Source organism: Plecotus auritus (genome assembly GCF_963455305.1).
Source record: "Plecotus auritus genome assembly, chromosome: 1".
Classification (NCBI taxonomy): domain Eukaryota; kingdom Metazoa; phylum Chordata; class Mammalia; order Chiroptera; family Vespertilionidae; genus Plecotus; species Plecotus auritus.
The window spans coordinates 141,469,178-141,485,151 of NC_137770.1; the positions used below are offsets into that span (position 1 = coordinate 141,469,178).

At 44.2% G+C, this 15,974-nt stretch overlaps 1 protein-coding gene across 7 annotated transcripts in view; it reads right to left on the bottom strand.

Annotated features, from left to right (window-relative positions):
- KIAA1217 overlaps positions 1-15,974 on the bottom strand; it is a 315,669-nt gene that overhangs the window by 34,197 nt on the left and 265,498 nt on the right. For 4 of the 7 annotated variants that reach the window (XM_080661411.1, XM_080661409.1, XM_080661408.1 and 1 more), the window contains exons 7-9: positions 10,112-10,216; positions 9,556-9,605; positions 3,076-3,242 (exon numbers count right to left, since the gene is read on the bottom strand). In XM_080661411.1, coding sequence (XP_080517537.1) covers positions 3,076-3,242; positions 9,556-9,605; positions 10,112-10,216 — 322 coding nt within the window. The remainder of the gene's footprint in view (positions 1-3,075; positions 3,243-9,555; positions 9,606-10,111; positions 10,217-15,974) is intronic. The other 3 variants (XM_080661410.1, XM_080661413.1, XM_080661412.1) reach the window with 1 other exon arrangement.

Sequence of the window (15,974 nt, forward strand, 5' to 3'; positions counted from 1 at the left end):
AGGGTGGCAGATACCCTACATGTTTCTGCTGCACCCTGTGACAGCTGTCTGAGATCTCTACATTTCCAAAGTTATCACAATGAACTGAGCATTCATAATACCCGAGAGCAGTTCTTACCATGGAACATTCTAGCATCACCAGTGCATGCCTCTGGCCCACACCAATGAAGTCAGACTCTGGCAGTGGTGCTTGGCTACCGATATTTTTAGTAAAGACTTCAGGTGATTCTGAGGGGTAGCTAGTTTAAGGACCGTTCTCTTACACTCTTAGTCTACATGAAACTGGACAGCAGAGGAGAATACACAGAGTTTTAGTGGTTTTCTTGACCTTCTGCTTGGGCTCCTTTTGCCTCCCTTAACATTTTTTTTTTGCCCTGTTTAAATCTACCCACCCCACTGTGTCTGCATCACATTTCTCTTCTTGAGAATAATCCATCAATTCTGAAAATGAAATGCTCAAATGGGACATGCTCTACAGTCTAGGACTTTCCAGTGATTTAATTATCTAATTACTGAAGCTGGCTGCCAAGCACAAAAGATTTCATTCAATTTCACTATTTTATAACACAGTTCAAAGAACATTTGAAGTTCTAATTCAATTTTTGTTCTTTTGAGATTATTCTAGAGTTTCGCATGTCTCTAATGATAGCTCCATTATTGGACTTTTGATCACTTTGGGGTTGTACTTTATTTTTGGAGTAAAGAATACATATGCTGATGGAGAAACTGGCGCTGAGATGGCTTAATTCTTCTGAACTCTTTTTGTCTTACGTAGACTCCCCTGACTGAAAAGACAGAGGCTTGACAGGAAGGAAAGCTGATAGAGACACAGAGGATACAAAGACTGAGGTAGAAGGACAGCAGCCAGGCTAAGAGCAAAGTGCTTCTCTTTCCTCATGTGTCTGCTCTTTAGAACTGCAAACACTTTTAAGCTCAAGAGCATGTCTGCTCACTGTTCTTTACACCCCAAAGCCAGGAAAGCTGAGCAGTTCTGGGCAATAAAGGAACTTGTGTGGTTAAGACAGCATTCCCAGACCTTGACTAGAGAGCTGCTTTGTTTGAGAAGCTATGATTTTGCAACGGAGCCTCCACAGTTCAAGGGTTGAAAGGAGTGGCAAGCTGTGGGAGACTCCTTCCAGCCAGCCAGAGGACCAAACAATACCAGCCACCAACAGGGTGATGTCACAGCCACAGGCATCACAATCTTGGTATCAAATTTGCCACACTTCAGCGATGTTTCAGAAATTCCACCTCTGCCCTCAAACCAACAAACATTCACTTTTGAAAGCACTGCCATACAAACAATACATTTAGGAATTTTTTTCTCTTTTGAGTGTCCACTGGGGAAAGACAATTTCCAAATGGCCAGTAGGCAACGCTACAAGGAAGGAGCAGTGTGAGAAGGGGCTTGACCTCCATAAACCACAGGTACTAGTAAGAACCTGGGGGAGGACATACCCTCTCTGTCCTGCACAAGTGTTGTTTGGCTTGCAGAGTACCATTGGCTTTTAATTATTTTCCAACATTCTAAAAATGAATACAGATATTTTGCTTAAAAACCCCTGTATTTCCTGATTCTCTTGGATTGCTGAAATGTCCAAGGAACACTGACTGTAATACTTTCAGGTTAACAGCTGGCTGGAATGGAGTGGTCACTGTCCTTTAGAGGGGCCTCTTTGCCATTGTCCCTCCTCCACTTCACTTGTTGAGTTACTCTCGACACTGTGGCCACTGGACTTTGTCACCTGGCACACACCCTCAGCCCAACCCATACATTCATTTCATTGCAGAGAGTCTTTAAAATTGCAAAGCAAGGAGAAGCTAATGCAAAGGATGGGGAACTTCGCAGATGACATGATTCATAAAAGTATTTAAATGAATTTGCATGGGACATCCCAGGTGTCTGGGACATTGCCTGAGAGGCAGAGTCGCCTTGGAGGCCTGAGCACTGAGCCATGCTGTCTGGTGTATCAGACCTTATAATCCGTGACGGGGCCTCTCAAGCCAGCTGCCTTTCTGTTTATTCTCTGGCAGGTAGAATAAGGGTAAAGCATCTTCTTGCCTTAATGAGGTGGTGAAAAATGTAGGGCTCATGCCTCTGTGAGCTGAAGCAAGAAAGGGCTATGGTCTGAAGCCCTTCCTTGTCGGACCTCCCTGGTTGAGGAGGCTACACCCCATGGCTACTGTGGATGCCACACCTGTGTGGCTGGGCCAGGCTCCTAGGCGGGTCTGTCTTTTACCAGTGTTTGAACTATGAACTCCTCGAAGTCAAGGAGGCTGCCTGGGGGTAGTCTGAGCCAGCTCTCTACCCTCAATGATCAAACTCCTACCAAAGGCAGGCGGCGTGAGGTTGGATACATAAAGCAGACACATGATCTCATGACGAGCGGCACCGCCCCAGCTCCTCAGTACCCATAACCAGGAGATGCATTACTCAGCTTCGTCAGATGCATGCGATTGGCTCACCAAGATTCGTGCCACAGAGGGTCATTTTCCCTCCCGTTTTGGTTCCCATAGAGTGCACACATTCCTTAATAATGGGAAAAGGTAAGGAAAATATTATGGGACACACTATCCAGATAGAATGCAGATGTTTTTCTCCACAAATCATCCATGATGGCTTCTTTTCCTTATTAATCATCTAGTTTAAACTCCTATTTCCAAATACCTCATAGGTCCTTGTAAAAAAAAGCTCAGCTGACTGTCTCAGCACTGGGGCCTGCCCACTGGGGGGAAGCAAGGAGCCGGAACACTAAACAGGAAGTTGTCGCTGGCTGTTATTATGCTCCGTGGGGCTCCTGTGCTCGCAGCTCTCCTCAGGAAAACAGATGCTTAGTGGGCTTTTCATGTGTAAAGGCACGCAGCGCTTAAAGAAGTGGCTATACATTGACTCCGGTTACAGGGAAGGTCTGGACCAAGATTATGTGTGTGAGGGAGGAAACCGTGGATCGCCCTTGGGAGAGGCTGGTGGAAAGCACCCTGGCAGGTGCTGTGGGGCCAGGGGTGTGGGAGGAGGGGAAAGCTGACTTTGGGCAAACAGGAAGGAAGACATCGTCCACAAGGAATAGTCTGTACCTGGAGCTGTCGCATCTGCTGCAGCTGGAGCCGGAGCTCGGCCACATTCCGCCTCATGTCGAGCAGGCTCAGGTGGACGGCTGAGGTGCCGGTGGCCAGGGGCTGGCTGGGTGGCCCCAGGGACTCCAGGGCGCTGAGAGTCTTCCCGCCAGAAACATGGGGAGTTCCTATGAGAAAAGAGCAGCAAAGACCCTAAGAAAGCCAGACAGGTATGTCGAAGTTAAGACCCACCCCATCATAGACAACTTGACTCTAAAAATGCCCATTTCCTTCACTCTGAAAAAATTTTTTTAAAATTATGCTGGTCCTCTATATGACAAAAATAAGAATTAAATTTAAATAAAGTATGGAAACCTCATGCAACACTGCAGCATGTGCTCTGTAACAATCATGTGCTAGAAGCTTAGTGCCCAAGGGAGGCAGATCAGTGCAGTATCTAAAGCAGAAGGCCATGAAGGAAGCTGTCTGTCTGTCCACATAGCTTCTGTAGATGTACACAGGTGTGCAGAGGAAAGATCAGATGTATCTGGAACAAAGGATTAACCGTATGTCTGGCTGTTGGTATTCCATGAGGTTTATATTATTACTTTTTCTATTTTTAAGTTCGCATAGTGAATCTCTATAATTTTATAACCAAAAAATTATTTTAAAATTCTGGGACCTAACACAGGTTCTCCGTGACTATTTCCTGCGGGCAGATGTACCCCTTGATTCTGAGCAGAGATTGGGCCGATCACGAAGGGAAGACGAATGAGAACTGAGTTTCTGCTGAATCTTTCAGCTTTCCAGACCAAAAGCAGCAGGACCTCTGCCCCAGCCCCGATGGTGAGAGAAGCAGGCGCGATGCAAGAATTCTTTAGGAGAGGAACGCAGGCAGCAGAAACAAATGCTTCCTCAAGTTTCCAGCTGCCATAAACGTTGGCTCCTAGAGTCCAACTTAAATAAACCTCATTCAGTTTATAAGTTCATCTGGGAAGAGCCTGATTTGACAAAGTTTGTTTTAAAAGGTCTCAGGAAGGATCCCAAGTAGCAGTTACAGGATGAGCAAGGTACAGGAATAAAAAGGAAGCGCTATTTATATATATATTTTAAGATAACGAATGCAGTTCTCTGGAACAGGCCAACAGAGCAAAATCCTTACCACACCCACACCCACACCCACACTCACGTCTGAAGGGGCTGAAAACTCTTTCCTGTAAAGGACAAAGTGGAGGGTGTGCCATGGGCCCGGCTGGCCTCCCACCACAGAACCTTGGCGTTGCTCTCCTGCCCTGGAGTGGCTACAGCCATTGGTGTCTCTTCCCATCCCGGCTCAGCACCCATGGGAACCTTGCCTTTTTCAGCACATGCAGGGCTGCTGCCCTGGTGGCTCTGACCAACTTTTGGCAGTCTCCCCGCCCCCAAGTCAAAATCACCCTCATAAAAGCAAGATTTGCTCCAATTACAATCTAGTCCCAGGTGTAAGGGGCGATCCTATCGTTGGACAGCAGTAAGTGAGTAAATGTCGATTTTAAACAACCAGTGAATCAACTCTTCTGGCAATGTTAGTGTACCTTTGGAAAGAAGGGAAGTGAATTATCAGGCACGTGGAGCATAACTTCACTAAATGGAGAAAATACTTGGTCTTCAACACACACACACACACATCCCTATATAGAGATGATTAGTTTCATTCCTTGATCTGACCAAAGTTTTACCTTAAGTCCAGTCAGTAAGTCCAGTCAGTGACTCTGCTTCTCCTTGCCTCCTGTCCAGGCTCCCTCTTAGACTCAACAGTGACTAAGGCATCCCACCTTAATAAAAGCAGGACTGACACTCCTTATTTACAAAGACAAAAAATTAGAAACATCTGCTGCCTTTTCCAGATCTCATCTCTTGATCTGAAAACATTACAGGTGGGCATTTTCTTCAGAAACTCAAAGACTGAATCATAAAGTCTAAGGAAAACGCTGACTCATACAAGACTAAGCTGAAGGCTACAGGGAAGACGAATAAATGGTGAAAGGTTTCCATAAGAGAACATCCAGTCACATTTCCAATAATAGCAGCATGTCAGAATTAACAGCACCTTCAAGATCAAGTATTCTGAGGGAATCACAATAAACAGGAAGTTTGTCTTTTAGGATCGGCCAAGTTACTTTATCATCACTCAATCCCTCCTTCCCTTTACATTCTGAGGGCACTGGGCACCTCACCAACCTCCTGCATGGAGGAGAAGCCAGAATCTGTTAGAACTGAATGCTGATAACTGGTTAAAAAATATCTTTCACAACAAAATTTCTTTATGGAATCTACTCATTTAAAAAATTTCTTCATCTATAACTTCTTAACCCACTAAATTCGGTTTCTAACTCCATCATTCACAGAAATGGCTCATGTAAGGTGGGCAATGGTCGGCTGTTCACCCAATAGACAGCTCCTTGGTGTGATGCTGGGCTCCGTTAGTCAATTCTTTCCTTTTCAGTCAATTTGAACTCTCCTGTCCCTTGTCTGCTTCCCTCTCCACTGCTCCATCTTGGTCAATCTCCTTTCTAATGTCTTCCTTGGCCAACTTTAAAAAGCCTGGCCTGTTCTATCCTGGGCCTGTTTCTTCTCTCGCTAGACGTGCTTTCCAGGGAGGTCACTTCCTCCACCACCACCTGCCAAGGTCCCTCACTTCTTTGTCTCCAGCAAAAAGTCTCTTCAGTCCCTTCGTGTTGCTCCAGGACTTTTCATCTTCCCAGACCTCTTTTTGTCTCTGTAGGTCTGACCTTAGCCAGTGGCACTATTATATACTCAGTTACTTAAATCAGAAACCTGGAAATCATCCTCAGTATCCACTTCCCAGTTGTGTGTCCTTGGCAGAGTAACTCAACCTCTCTTGCTCTCAGTTTCCTCATCTGGAAAATGTGCGTAAGGGTTATTGTGTGAGATAATGGAATTAACACATGTAAACTGCTTAGCCTGGTGTCTGGCACAGAGGGACTCCCCACCACAATCAGCTGTGATTATGTCTCTGAGCAGAGTGGGCTGGAAAAGTCTCTGCCAGCCTCCCCTTTTCCCCTGGAGTGTCCCAGGGCCAGGGGCTGGGGGTGACAGCAGTAGGCTGAGAGCTATAGGCAGGTGCTCTGGAATCCATGCACGGAGCTGGATTTGGTGTGTAGGGACCCCGAGTGATAAATTCCCCTTCAGATTAGTTCACAGGACCTGGGATCTGCTCTCCACATCCACACGCAGGTGGTCACATTCTGCTCCCAACATGCACACGTGCATAAGGAGAGGCATCGTGCAGTTTGTCCTCAGAAACACACTCCTTTCTGTGCATGTTACCCTTTCCAGGCAATGGCCTCACTTCCTCCTACCCACTGTTAGGGAATACACTTCAGTTGAGTGTATCTCACTATGAAATTTATTACATGCAAATTTGATGCAAATTTAATGTACCCTGTTGTGATAGAAAGAACCTGAGTTTGAGGGTTGGCCAGACTGGCTGTGACTCTTACTAACTGTGTGGCTAACATCGTTCTTACAGGGTTGTGTGTTAAATTATATAATACCCTGTATAAAATACAAAGTATGCCTTTGAAATGGGAGGTTCCTTCTGTTCTTATACCCATAGAACCACATATTTCTAAAGTAACAGGAAGTCTGGGATTTCCTTTTCCTTTACACTTGGACAAATGAGCTCCTTAATGTTTATATAATTCCATGTACTTGTCTACAGAACAGGCATAATTCTTCTCTTACAGCTTACTTCCTTGGGTTCTGGAAGAATTAATATATTTTGTGCACTGTACAGGCTGCTATGGCAACGAAAGCCCAGTGGACCACATCTAGCCCTGACACACTAGACTGAGAAAGACCAAACTCAGCAGAGATGCAGGGGAGCAAACACACATGCTTGTTGCTGGTGGCATTGCAAATTGGCTCAGCCTCTCAGAAGAGAAACTGGCAGCATGTTGCCAGAGATACTCAATTGTTTGTCCCTTTGGACTTACTGATTCCACTTTGGGAAATACATCCCAAGGAAATTACACCTGCTCCTTCCCCCTTGCTCCAAAAAAGACGTTTACAAAATTATTCAAAACAAAGAAATGAAAAACCTATACATCTTTAAGGGCCTGGGCACCTTAACACAAAAATATGAGAAAAAATGAGAGGTGGGTGGCCCACATGGATGTGTTACCTATGTGAAAGTGTGTGCAGTCTTCTTCCCTAGAAGATGGGAATAATGAGGATGTGCCAGGAGTTAATGGGTTCTTGTATGAGGAGCACCTAGAACAGTGCCTGGCACATTGGAAACACTCACTAAACGCTCTTCATTATAATGAAGATGATGATGTCACCCGAAGTGAAAGGAATAAAAGCAGAGTACAAAGCAGCACGTACATGTTGGTTAGAACAATGATATCAGATACTAATAATTTCTGGGCTAGAGTCCAGAGGGATGGAATGATTTAGTGTTCTGTAGTTTCCTTCTGTTCCCCCGACTTTGAGATACAATTGAGCTAGACCATGGTGGAACTTGAAAGTGCAGAGCATGTTGCTTTATATACTTATATACTGCCATATGATCACCACTGTTGTGTTAGCTAAAACACCCATCATGTCACATAATTGCCATTTCCTTTTTGTGGTGCGAACATTTAAGATCTACTCTCTTGGCAACTTTCAAGTATATAGTTCAGTACTTCTTTTCTTTTTTATTGAATTTATTGGGGTGACATTGGTTAATAAGATTATTTAAGTTTCAGGTGTACAATTCTATAATACATCACCTGTATGTTTACCACCCCAAGTCAAGTCTCCTTCCATCATTTATTCCCCTTATAACCTATTCTCCCTCCCCCAATGCCTTTTCCCCCTACTAATCACCATACTGTTGTCTGTGTCTATGAGTTATTTTTTCTGCTTAATCCCTTCAAGGTTTTTCACCCAGCACCACGCCCATCCTCCATAGCTATCAGCCTGTTCTCTGTATCTAAGAGTCTGTTTTGCTGTTAGTTTATCTTGTTCATTAGATTTCACATATAAGTGAAACCATATGGCACTTGTCTTTCTCTGATGTGTTATCTATAATCACCATGCTGTGCATTAATTCCACAGAACTTGCTCATCTTCCAACTGAAAGTTTGTACTTTCTGACCAACACCTCCCCATTTCCCCATCTCCCAGTAACCACCATTCCACTTTCTCTTTCTATGAGTGCCATAGGTTCCTTTTTTCCTTAAGTTCATAATAGATCAAAAAAGAAATGAGAGAACAAGTATCTCCAAAACAAACTGGCACTTAAGTTTAGTGATTTCTGTGAAATAATTCTCTGGATGCACAGACATTGATTAATTTCTAAGTAAACCAACAGGCCCCAGAGGACCAGGAGGGCTAGAAGACCAGGCCTGCTGGCTGTGCAGCTGAACTGCCTGCACTTAGCCAGTGCGGCCCAAGACTAACAGAGGTCCAGCTGAAGTCCCAGATTCTGTCCATTCCACCACGCTGCACAACATTCTGTGGCTTCCCCAAATTAGAGGTTTCACCCAACTTGCCACATGCTTCCTGTGTAATTCAGTGGCTGAACACATCCCTGGTAATGATTCTATTTCTAACCCAGTGGGAAGGTCGACCTCATATTCTTGACAGAAGTCTGCCTTGAGCCTGCAGGATAAGATGTACATCAAACATACCAGGATACTAGGGAATTCCAAGTTGAATTTAACTTGGGCCCTTTGTCGGGGGATGGGGGGCAATGCTGGCATTTAAAAAGCAGGCCTTGATCCAAGGATACCCTCTTCTCCCGCCTCAATCACTGGTGGCCCCTGTCAGCATTCGCCCCTTTTTACCCATTACCATGCTGCAGCTAGGCTGAGGTCCTTCCCTAGTGCAGAGCCTTCCAATGGCTTTACTTTGCACTTAGATTATTATCTAAATTCCTGACCCTAGCATTTGCATGTGTTTCTCCCTCATCCTGGACGGCTCTTCCCTTCCCCCTTCACTACCTAAGTCCTGTTCATCTGTCAGGTCTCAGTGTGTGTCACTTCCTCAGGGAAACATCCTTGGTCTAGGCTAGAACTGTCAGTTAAACATTCATCCTTCACTTTTGCATAACACTCAATGCTCATATAATTACTTGTCCCATATCAATTTTCCCCACAGGATTAGGAACTCTAGGCAAGCAGCTGTGTCTGAATCATGCCCCCTGTCCTTACCCAGTACTAGGCACATAAATATTTGTTGGATGTTTGGCCATATAAATGAATAAGTGAATGGATAGTGAATGAATGAATAAAGACTGAAGGGAGAAGACCAAAGGGCTTAGTTCCTCCCAAATTAATGACGAATCTGGAATTGCAGCATTAAGCAGGGAAGGTGTGATGGTGTGGACATTATCCGGAAGGTCTCTGAAATCACACCATGTCGATGACTTCGAGAAGGTCACGTACTTCTGCACCAAGCAGAGTGCACTCATGGCAGCCTGCAGGCTCCCGTTGCTCCAAGAACACTTACCTGCACTATCTGTGAGGTTCTTATTAGCTGATGTTTTCATCATCTTCTCGCTGAATAAAAGAAAAGGAGAGTCAGCTGTACAGTTTCCAAAATGCCTTTTTTTTTGCCCCCTCCATTCATATTCTAAGCAATGAGCAGCAGGTAGTGATGGTATCAAGCAATGAGGGGATTTTAGCATCAGCACCACTATTGGCCGGCTGGGATGGAAAAGGCTTCCCAGATGTGCACTGACACTGCAGGTGGAACACAGCGGTGGGCACTCATGACTTTCAGAGGGTGGTGGAGGTAGAGACGTGTGGGTGGTGGCTGCAGGCACTGCGCAGTGGTCCATGAAGCCACATGCACTGGGAAGCCCATGTACCCTTCTTGGGCCAAAGTGTTACCTTCGACCAAGAATTACCAGAAGGAAAACACAAACAAACAAGCCATGATTCAGAGATGGAACTATTTTCAGCCTTGAAATGATTACAAGAAAACGGATTTGAATGAGTGAATTATCTTAATGATTAAAGAGAAACAGATTGAATTATTTAATTGGTTTGTTTCTTCTTTTTACCTAGATGCATCTTTGCTATTACTTGTAAGGGGACCTTTAAAAAGCGCAGACTGAACAAGGCCAGTTAAACTGGCAATCTGTCTCTCCATGGCTTGCATCCTCTCTCTGTAAAACAAGAGAATTGTTTGTTAAAAGCTTTATTGACATTCAGACTGGTTCGTCAGGTGAATGATCACCGAGGGTCATAAAAGGTACCACCTAGTAGGCCAGCAAAGTGCACCTGCCTGGCTCGGAGAATGTGAAGAGCCTGCAAATCTCTGCTGAGCTTGAGTCGTGATCGGAGTTTAATACTAACCCCAAGACCTCACTGAAAAGATGCTGCGCAGACCTGCAGAGGCCTCCTGCAAAACTGGAGAAAGTGTCTCCCTCAGAAATAACTCTGCTTGCCTGTAGTGATTCTGAGCCTTTTTGCCCTGCTTCTGCCATTTTACTGCTGGCACCAGCGGCGTCCTAGGCCAGCTGTGCCCAGTGGCTCAGGCCTCTAAGCTGTGCTCCTCAGCTGGGGGACTAGTGACCGGTTTTGGCGTCAAAGACGGGGATGTATGTTGTGTGTGAGGTAAAACTTGTTTTATCGTCTGAGAGCAACACCAATGAATGTCTCTTAAAACCATGGAAATATATGGTTGAAATCAATGTCTGACTCTGGGGTGAATGGTGCTCAATCTAATGAAACAGGAACTTTAACCTGTGTTAAAGGGTTTCTCTCCAGGATCAAGCAGAAAAACAAATATCCCTAACATGAATGAATAACCCCAATTGTTTACTGTGCACAGATGCCACACCCGCTCAGGGTTCTCTAATGCTTCATCACAATTCATTTGGCTCAAATTTTTGTATCTCAGTCGTCAGTTTCACAGAGCTATTACCATTATTTTCAGCACATTAAGCAAACAACATCACAAGTGGCCTCCCTCTACTGGCTAGGTGCAGAGGGCATCACACGTGACTGCAGGCAAATTCAGTTGCGTTTACTTGGGAGTTTAAAACAACAAAGACAGGCAGCTTGAATAGTGGGGGCACCTTGCTGGCCATCGTGCCCCACGCGCAGGTGTCCTAGTGTAAGTGACAGCGCTTCCCGTGCTACAAACTGCATATTCACACATTGTGGCTTTTACATAGAAGCCAACTATTCTATCTGGTACCCAATGGAAATTGTGGTGCTCTGTTCTTTCCCTGGAAAACAATAACTGGTTAAGTTGGACTTATTGAGAGATGCTATATCTGTATCTTAAACTACATGACAATCAAGCAGACTTTCAAGGGTAATTCTGTCCATATACAACTTTTTGGCATTGTGTTTTGCCTTGGGAATATAACCCTTATGAAACACTGAGTTTAATTTCACAATTACAAGCTTCTGACTTCAGAATTCCATGCATTTTCTTTGGTTTAAAATGGATGGTCTGTCACAATACTGAGTTTCTTGGGTGAAAGTCATGCAGTCTAGGCAGTTCATGGTTGTAAACCCACTAAGGGAAAAGAAATGATTTAAGCATGAAGAGTATGGTCTCTTTGCTCTAGTCATGTGGGAAGGAGAAATCTCGAGCAGTGAGAGTGGGAATGCATCTCCATCTCCATGCAGCGAGTTTCCAGGTGTGGCAGTGAATGCTAAACCCCTGAGCTGCAAAGCATTTTCAGTCACACCTGTGCTCCTGTGCATGTGCCAAAGAGAAAATTTAGGAAGAAACTACACTCAAGAAAGCAGGTTAGTAAATACCTAATGGATATTGTATGTTCATCAGACCCAAGTCGCTATGGTATCTCAGAAATGATTGGCTAGTGGCTGATCATGCTGCCTGCCATGTGGGAGACACAGACTCACACAAATGGGCTCTTGGAAAATGAGTGGCTCCCACAAGGACCAGCTGAGTAGCGGGTGAAAGTTGTCCAGGGCCCCCGTTCTTCCCATGGTAATGCTGGAAGTCAAACTGATGACCCTCGGAGTCCAGGTACTACCTCAAGATGTACTAGTTTCCTGCTCTTATCCAATCCTAGGCAAATACAAAGCATTGCTTTCTTCTTCCTTTCTTCTTTTAAAAGCAGCATGACATTTTTAGGGTCTAGACAGCTTTGGTGAGGAAGCGGCTTGAGGGATTCCATGAAGCTGGAGTGTGGGACAGGAAGGCATGGTCACAACATAACTACAGACAGAGGACAGTACTACTAAGAAATGTAAGAAGCAGGTAGGTCTATGACTGTAGAGAATAAGTGAGAATCTGGTAAGAGGGAAATGGCAGAAGAAGGGATTCAACATTGGCTCTAGGCACAGCCCTGATTAGGGCTAAATCACTGTTCTTTTTGAACCCTCACTGGCCAACAGGTTTCATGACCTTGTCTAAGAAAGGCCAGCGTAGCATTAAAAACCAAAACAAAGCACCTTGATCATTCAGGGCATTGATCTGCAAGTGATCCATCACAGCGGTTGGAATCGCACAATGTTACAGCACAGGCTGGGTCGTCTCCACACGAGCGTCCGTAAGGTGGCATTTCCTTGGCTCAGTGGGTACTTGGCTTTTTGCTGTGCTTCCCCAGACAATGGCTTTAGGATGCAGAGAAAGACAACCCACAAATCCACACCCCTCTTCTTACTCCCCAGGGATCATGTCCACATAGTTACAGAGCTTCCTGGGGTCAGAGTCGGGATGCTTTGAAGGAAAGGCCCTAGATTCAGGCCAGGTATCACACCCTTGGTTCTCCTTTTTGTATCTGTGAGGACAGAAGAAAGGGCTCCCCGGGTCACCTCCTCTGGGCTATGTCACTGGCTGGGCCCCAGAAGGAAGACAGGATCTTTCAGAGCCTCTCCAGTTCAAAACACTTGCGCTGACACCTGAGGGGAGCAATTCTCTCCCATTGCCGAGGAAACGGTGGGCCTTGCACGTGGCCGAGACACTGACTGCACATGCGTGTTCCACTGTCTCAGCCAAAACCATGTTATGAAAATACAATTTTTCGACAGATGGAAATGAGAAAACTTTTTCCCTCCTATTTAATCATCAAAGTGTTTCTGGTTTCAGGATTCATTTGAGGGAGATTATCTGATTTATAAATTCATAAATAAGATTGTCTTTCCATTTCATGGTTGGTAATCAGGAAACAATTTTATGGTTTAACTAAATTACAGCAACTGGAAACTTATGCAGCCTTTGCCCATGATGAAATGTTATGAAATATGTTTTAATGTGAAACGGGAAAAAAAAGTGAAATGCAGTGGAAGAAATTATATATGACCCTCTCATTTTATTGCAGTGACAATTTTGTATAATAATCATCAAAATATTAAAGATGCTTAAGCTAATTCTTGCCAATATCACTTGGTTTAAGGTATTACAGGTTTGGTATAATTACTGTTGAAAGGATGGTTTAAAAGTGATTTCATAAACCATTTTCTATCATTCCATAAACCATATTTATGGGATTAGTATATATGGTTAACTAGTCATTTAGCACAGTAAGTCAGCCTGGATGAATGAATCTTTTCAGGGCCAAAGCATAATATTAATAAAAACTCCAAATCCAGGGAAAGTGCTGATCCCAGTATTGAAATTCCTGCTGCGAAAATGGGCTTTCCTGCAAGCACCTGTCTGTCTGTGAAGAAATAGCAAAGCCTAGACTGCTCACGGTCTGCTCTCTGTCTTCAGAGTAGAGGGACGGAAAAATGTGCATTTGAGGGAATATTTTTAGCCAGTAACTCCATTTATACAATGTTTTTGATTCAAGTTTTCACCTCTAACATTTTTGACCACGGACTTGCCTTTGTTCTGAGGCCTCATTAAGCCTGAGTTAAGTCCTTATCATTGCCTATCTAAGTAAATTAATGGCTATTAAAAAACAAGTCAAGGCTGTAACAAGTCTGAGACTGGTAATTCCCCTGTAATGAAGCCCTTAGGCTATGTTTTTAAATATCCTAAACAAATGCCGGGGATCTAGCTAAAACCAGCCAACTTTTTGGAGCTGGTAGGATTGCTTAGGCCTCCAGTCAGAGGCATTCTCCTCCCTAACCAGTTACTAACGTTGAAACCTAGTGGTGCAGGTTAGCCAGTAACAATGATTGTAACCAGGGCAGGTATTCTGAGAGTACTTTCTAGCTGGTCCATCAATTCACTTCTAGTCCTAATATTGTGTGATTTGTTTTTTGCTCTGGCTCATTCCCTGTCATCTCTCTATCCCCAGAAAGAGACAAATGGTCAATGAGTCCTCAAGAAATGTTTTTGAGCACTTAAGTTATGCTACACGCCACAGTGCAAGCTGCTGTGGACACAGCAGTGATAGACTACCATCATTAAGCAGTACCTTCCTTTCACAAAGTCACTCTTTTTTTTTTTTTTTTTTCTGGGAGAAATCTCAGTGAATTAAAGCCCTGTGCCAAAGGCATTTCCCAGAACTGAATAGTGAACAGGCTTCAAGTTGTTTGCTCATGCCCTGACTCTCTGGTATGAGGGGGAAAAACCAGAGTAATTGAAGACACTATTTTCAGATGAGTTCAACAAAACACTGGAATTCAAATGATCTGAACTTGTGATAAAGCTTCAAAGAGGACTCTGAGCAGCCAGCTTTCTATTTTTGCCCCCACTCTAACCTATTGGTGAAAGAACTATATACTAAAGACATTCTTCCAAAAACTTCCAACAAATGTTAACTTCTCATTCAAACATCCAGATTTATCGAGGCAATATTGATGGAGTTGATGGTGACTACAATGGGGCTACAATGTTTTGTGTGCATTAATATTGTCCCCCTACCTCTGCACACTCTTAAAGATAAGAACCATATCTTGCACTTTTCTTGCATGTACAAACATTAGATGAGGACTGAATACACAGAGGGTCATTAAAAAATATTGTTTATAACCCTGACCTTGAGGGCTGCTGTTTGTTCCCCTGCCCACTGCTCATGGAGAAGAAAGGAGTTCTGTGTTCCCTATTGCCACTTTATCCCCCCATTCTGAATTACTCATCTGTACCTTCCCTAGTGCCGTTTGAGAACAAGGCTATGATCATCCACACCCTCATATTCCCAGTCACTATGTATGGATGCAACAGTTGCACAGTGAAGAAGACTTATGGGAAAAATACTGATTAATTTGAAGCACGGTATTGGAGGAGAGCTCTATAAGTACCCAGAACCACTGGAACTGTGAACAAGTGGGTCCTAGAGCAATTAAGTCTGAAACATCACGAGGCAAAAATGACAAAACTGAAGCTACCCTGCTTGGGCACATCATGAGAAGGCAGGATTTTTTGGAAAAGACAATAATGCTGGGAAACATGAAAGTTAGCAGGAAAAGGGGGAAACCAAATATGAGACGGATTGACTCCAGAAGCCAGAGGCATGCATCTCCAGGAGCTGAGCAGGGCTGCTGAGGACAGGGCACTGTGGACATCACTCATTCATAGGGTCTCCAGGAGTCGGAGCTGACTCAATGGCATGTAACACACACAAGTTCCCTACCTACATCTAGAAAATTCCCTCACATCCTTGGATGACTTCAGCCTGGAAAGATGTCCTCCTGTTTACCACACTGCAGCCCATCATCTTTTGTAGCTTCAAAATCCGTGCTGATAACCCTTTCAAAAGTTTGGCATTATAGATCCTCAAACTCTTCTTCACAGATATTCTCTGACCTTAAGTTATTAGTTGGTAAGTTTTTTTTGTCCAGATCAAAAACTCCAAAATCCTCTCTAAGTGTAGCAATCTTTACTTGTCTTCAATTCCCTTAGTCACACAGATCAGCTCTTTACCTGCATCCTTACCTCCTTCATCCTCAGCCATTAAGACTGTCTGGAAATTCATTTTAATTTTCCTGCTCCTCACCCTGATGGCCCACACACACTCTCTCCACTGTCCTGACTGGATTCTCTGTGGC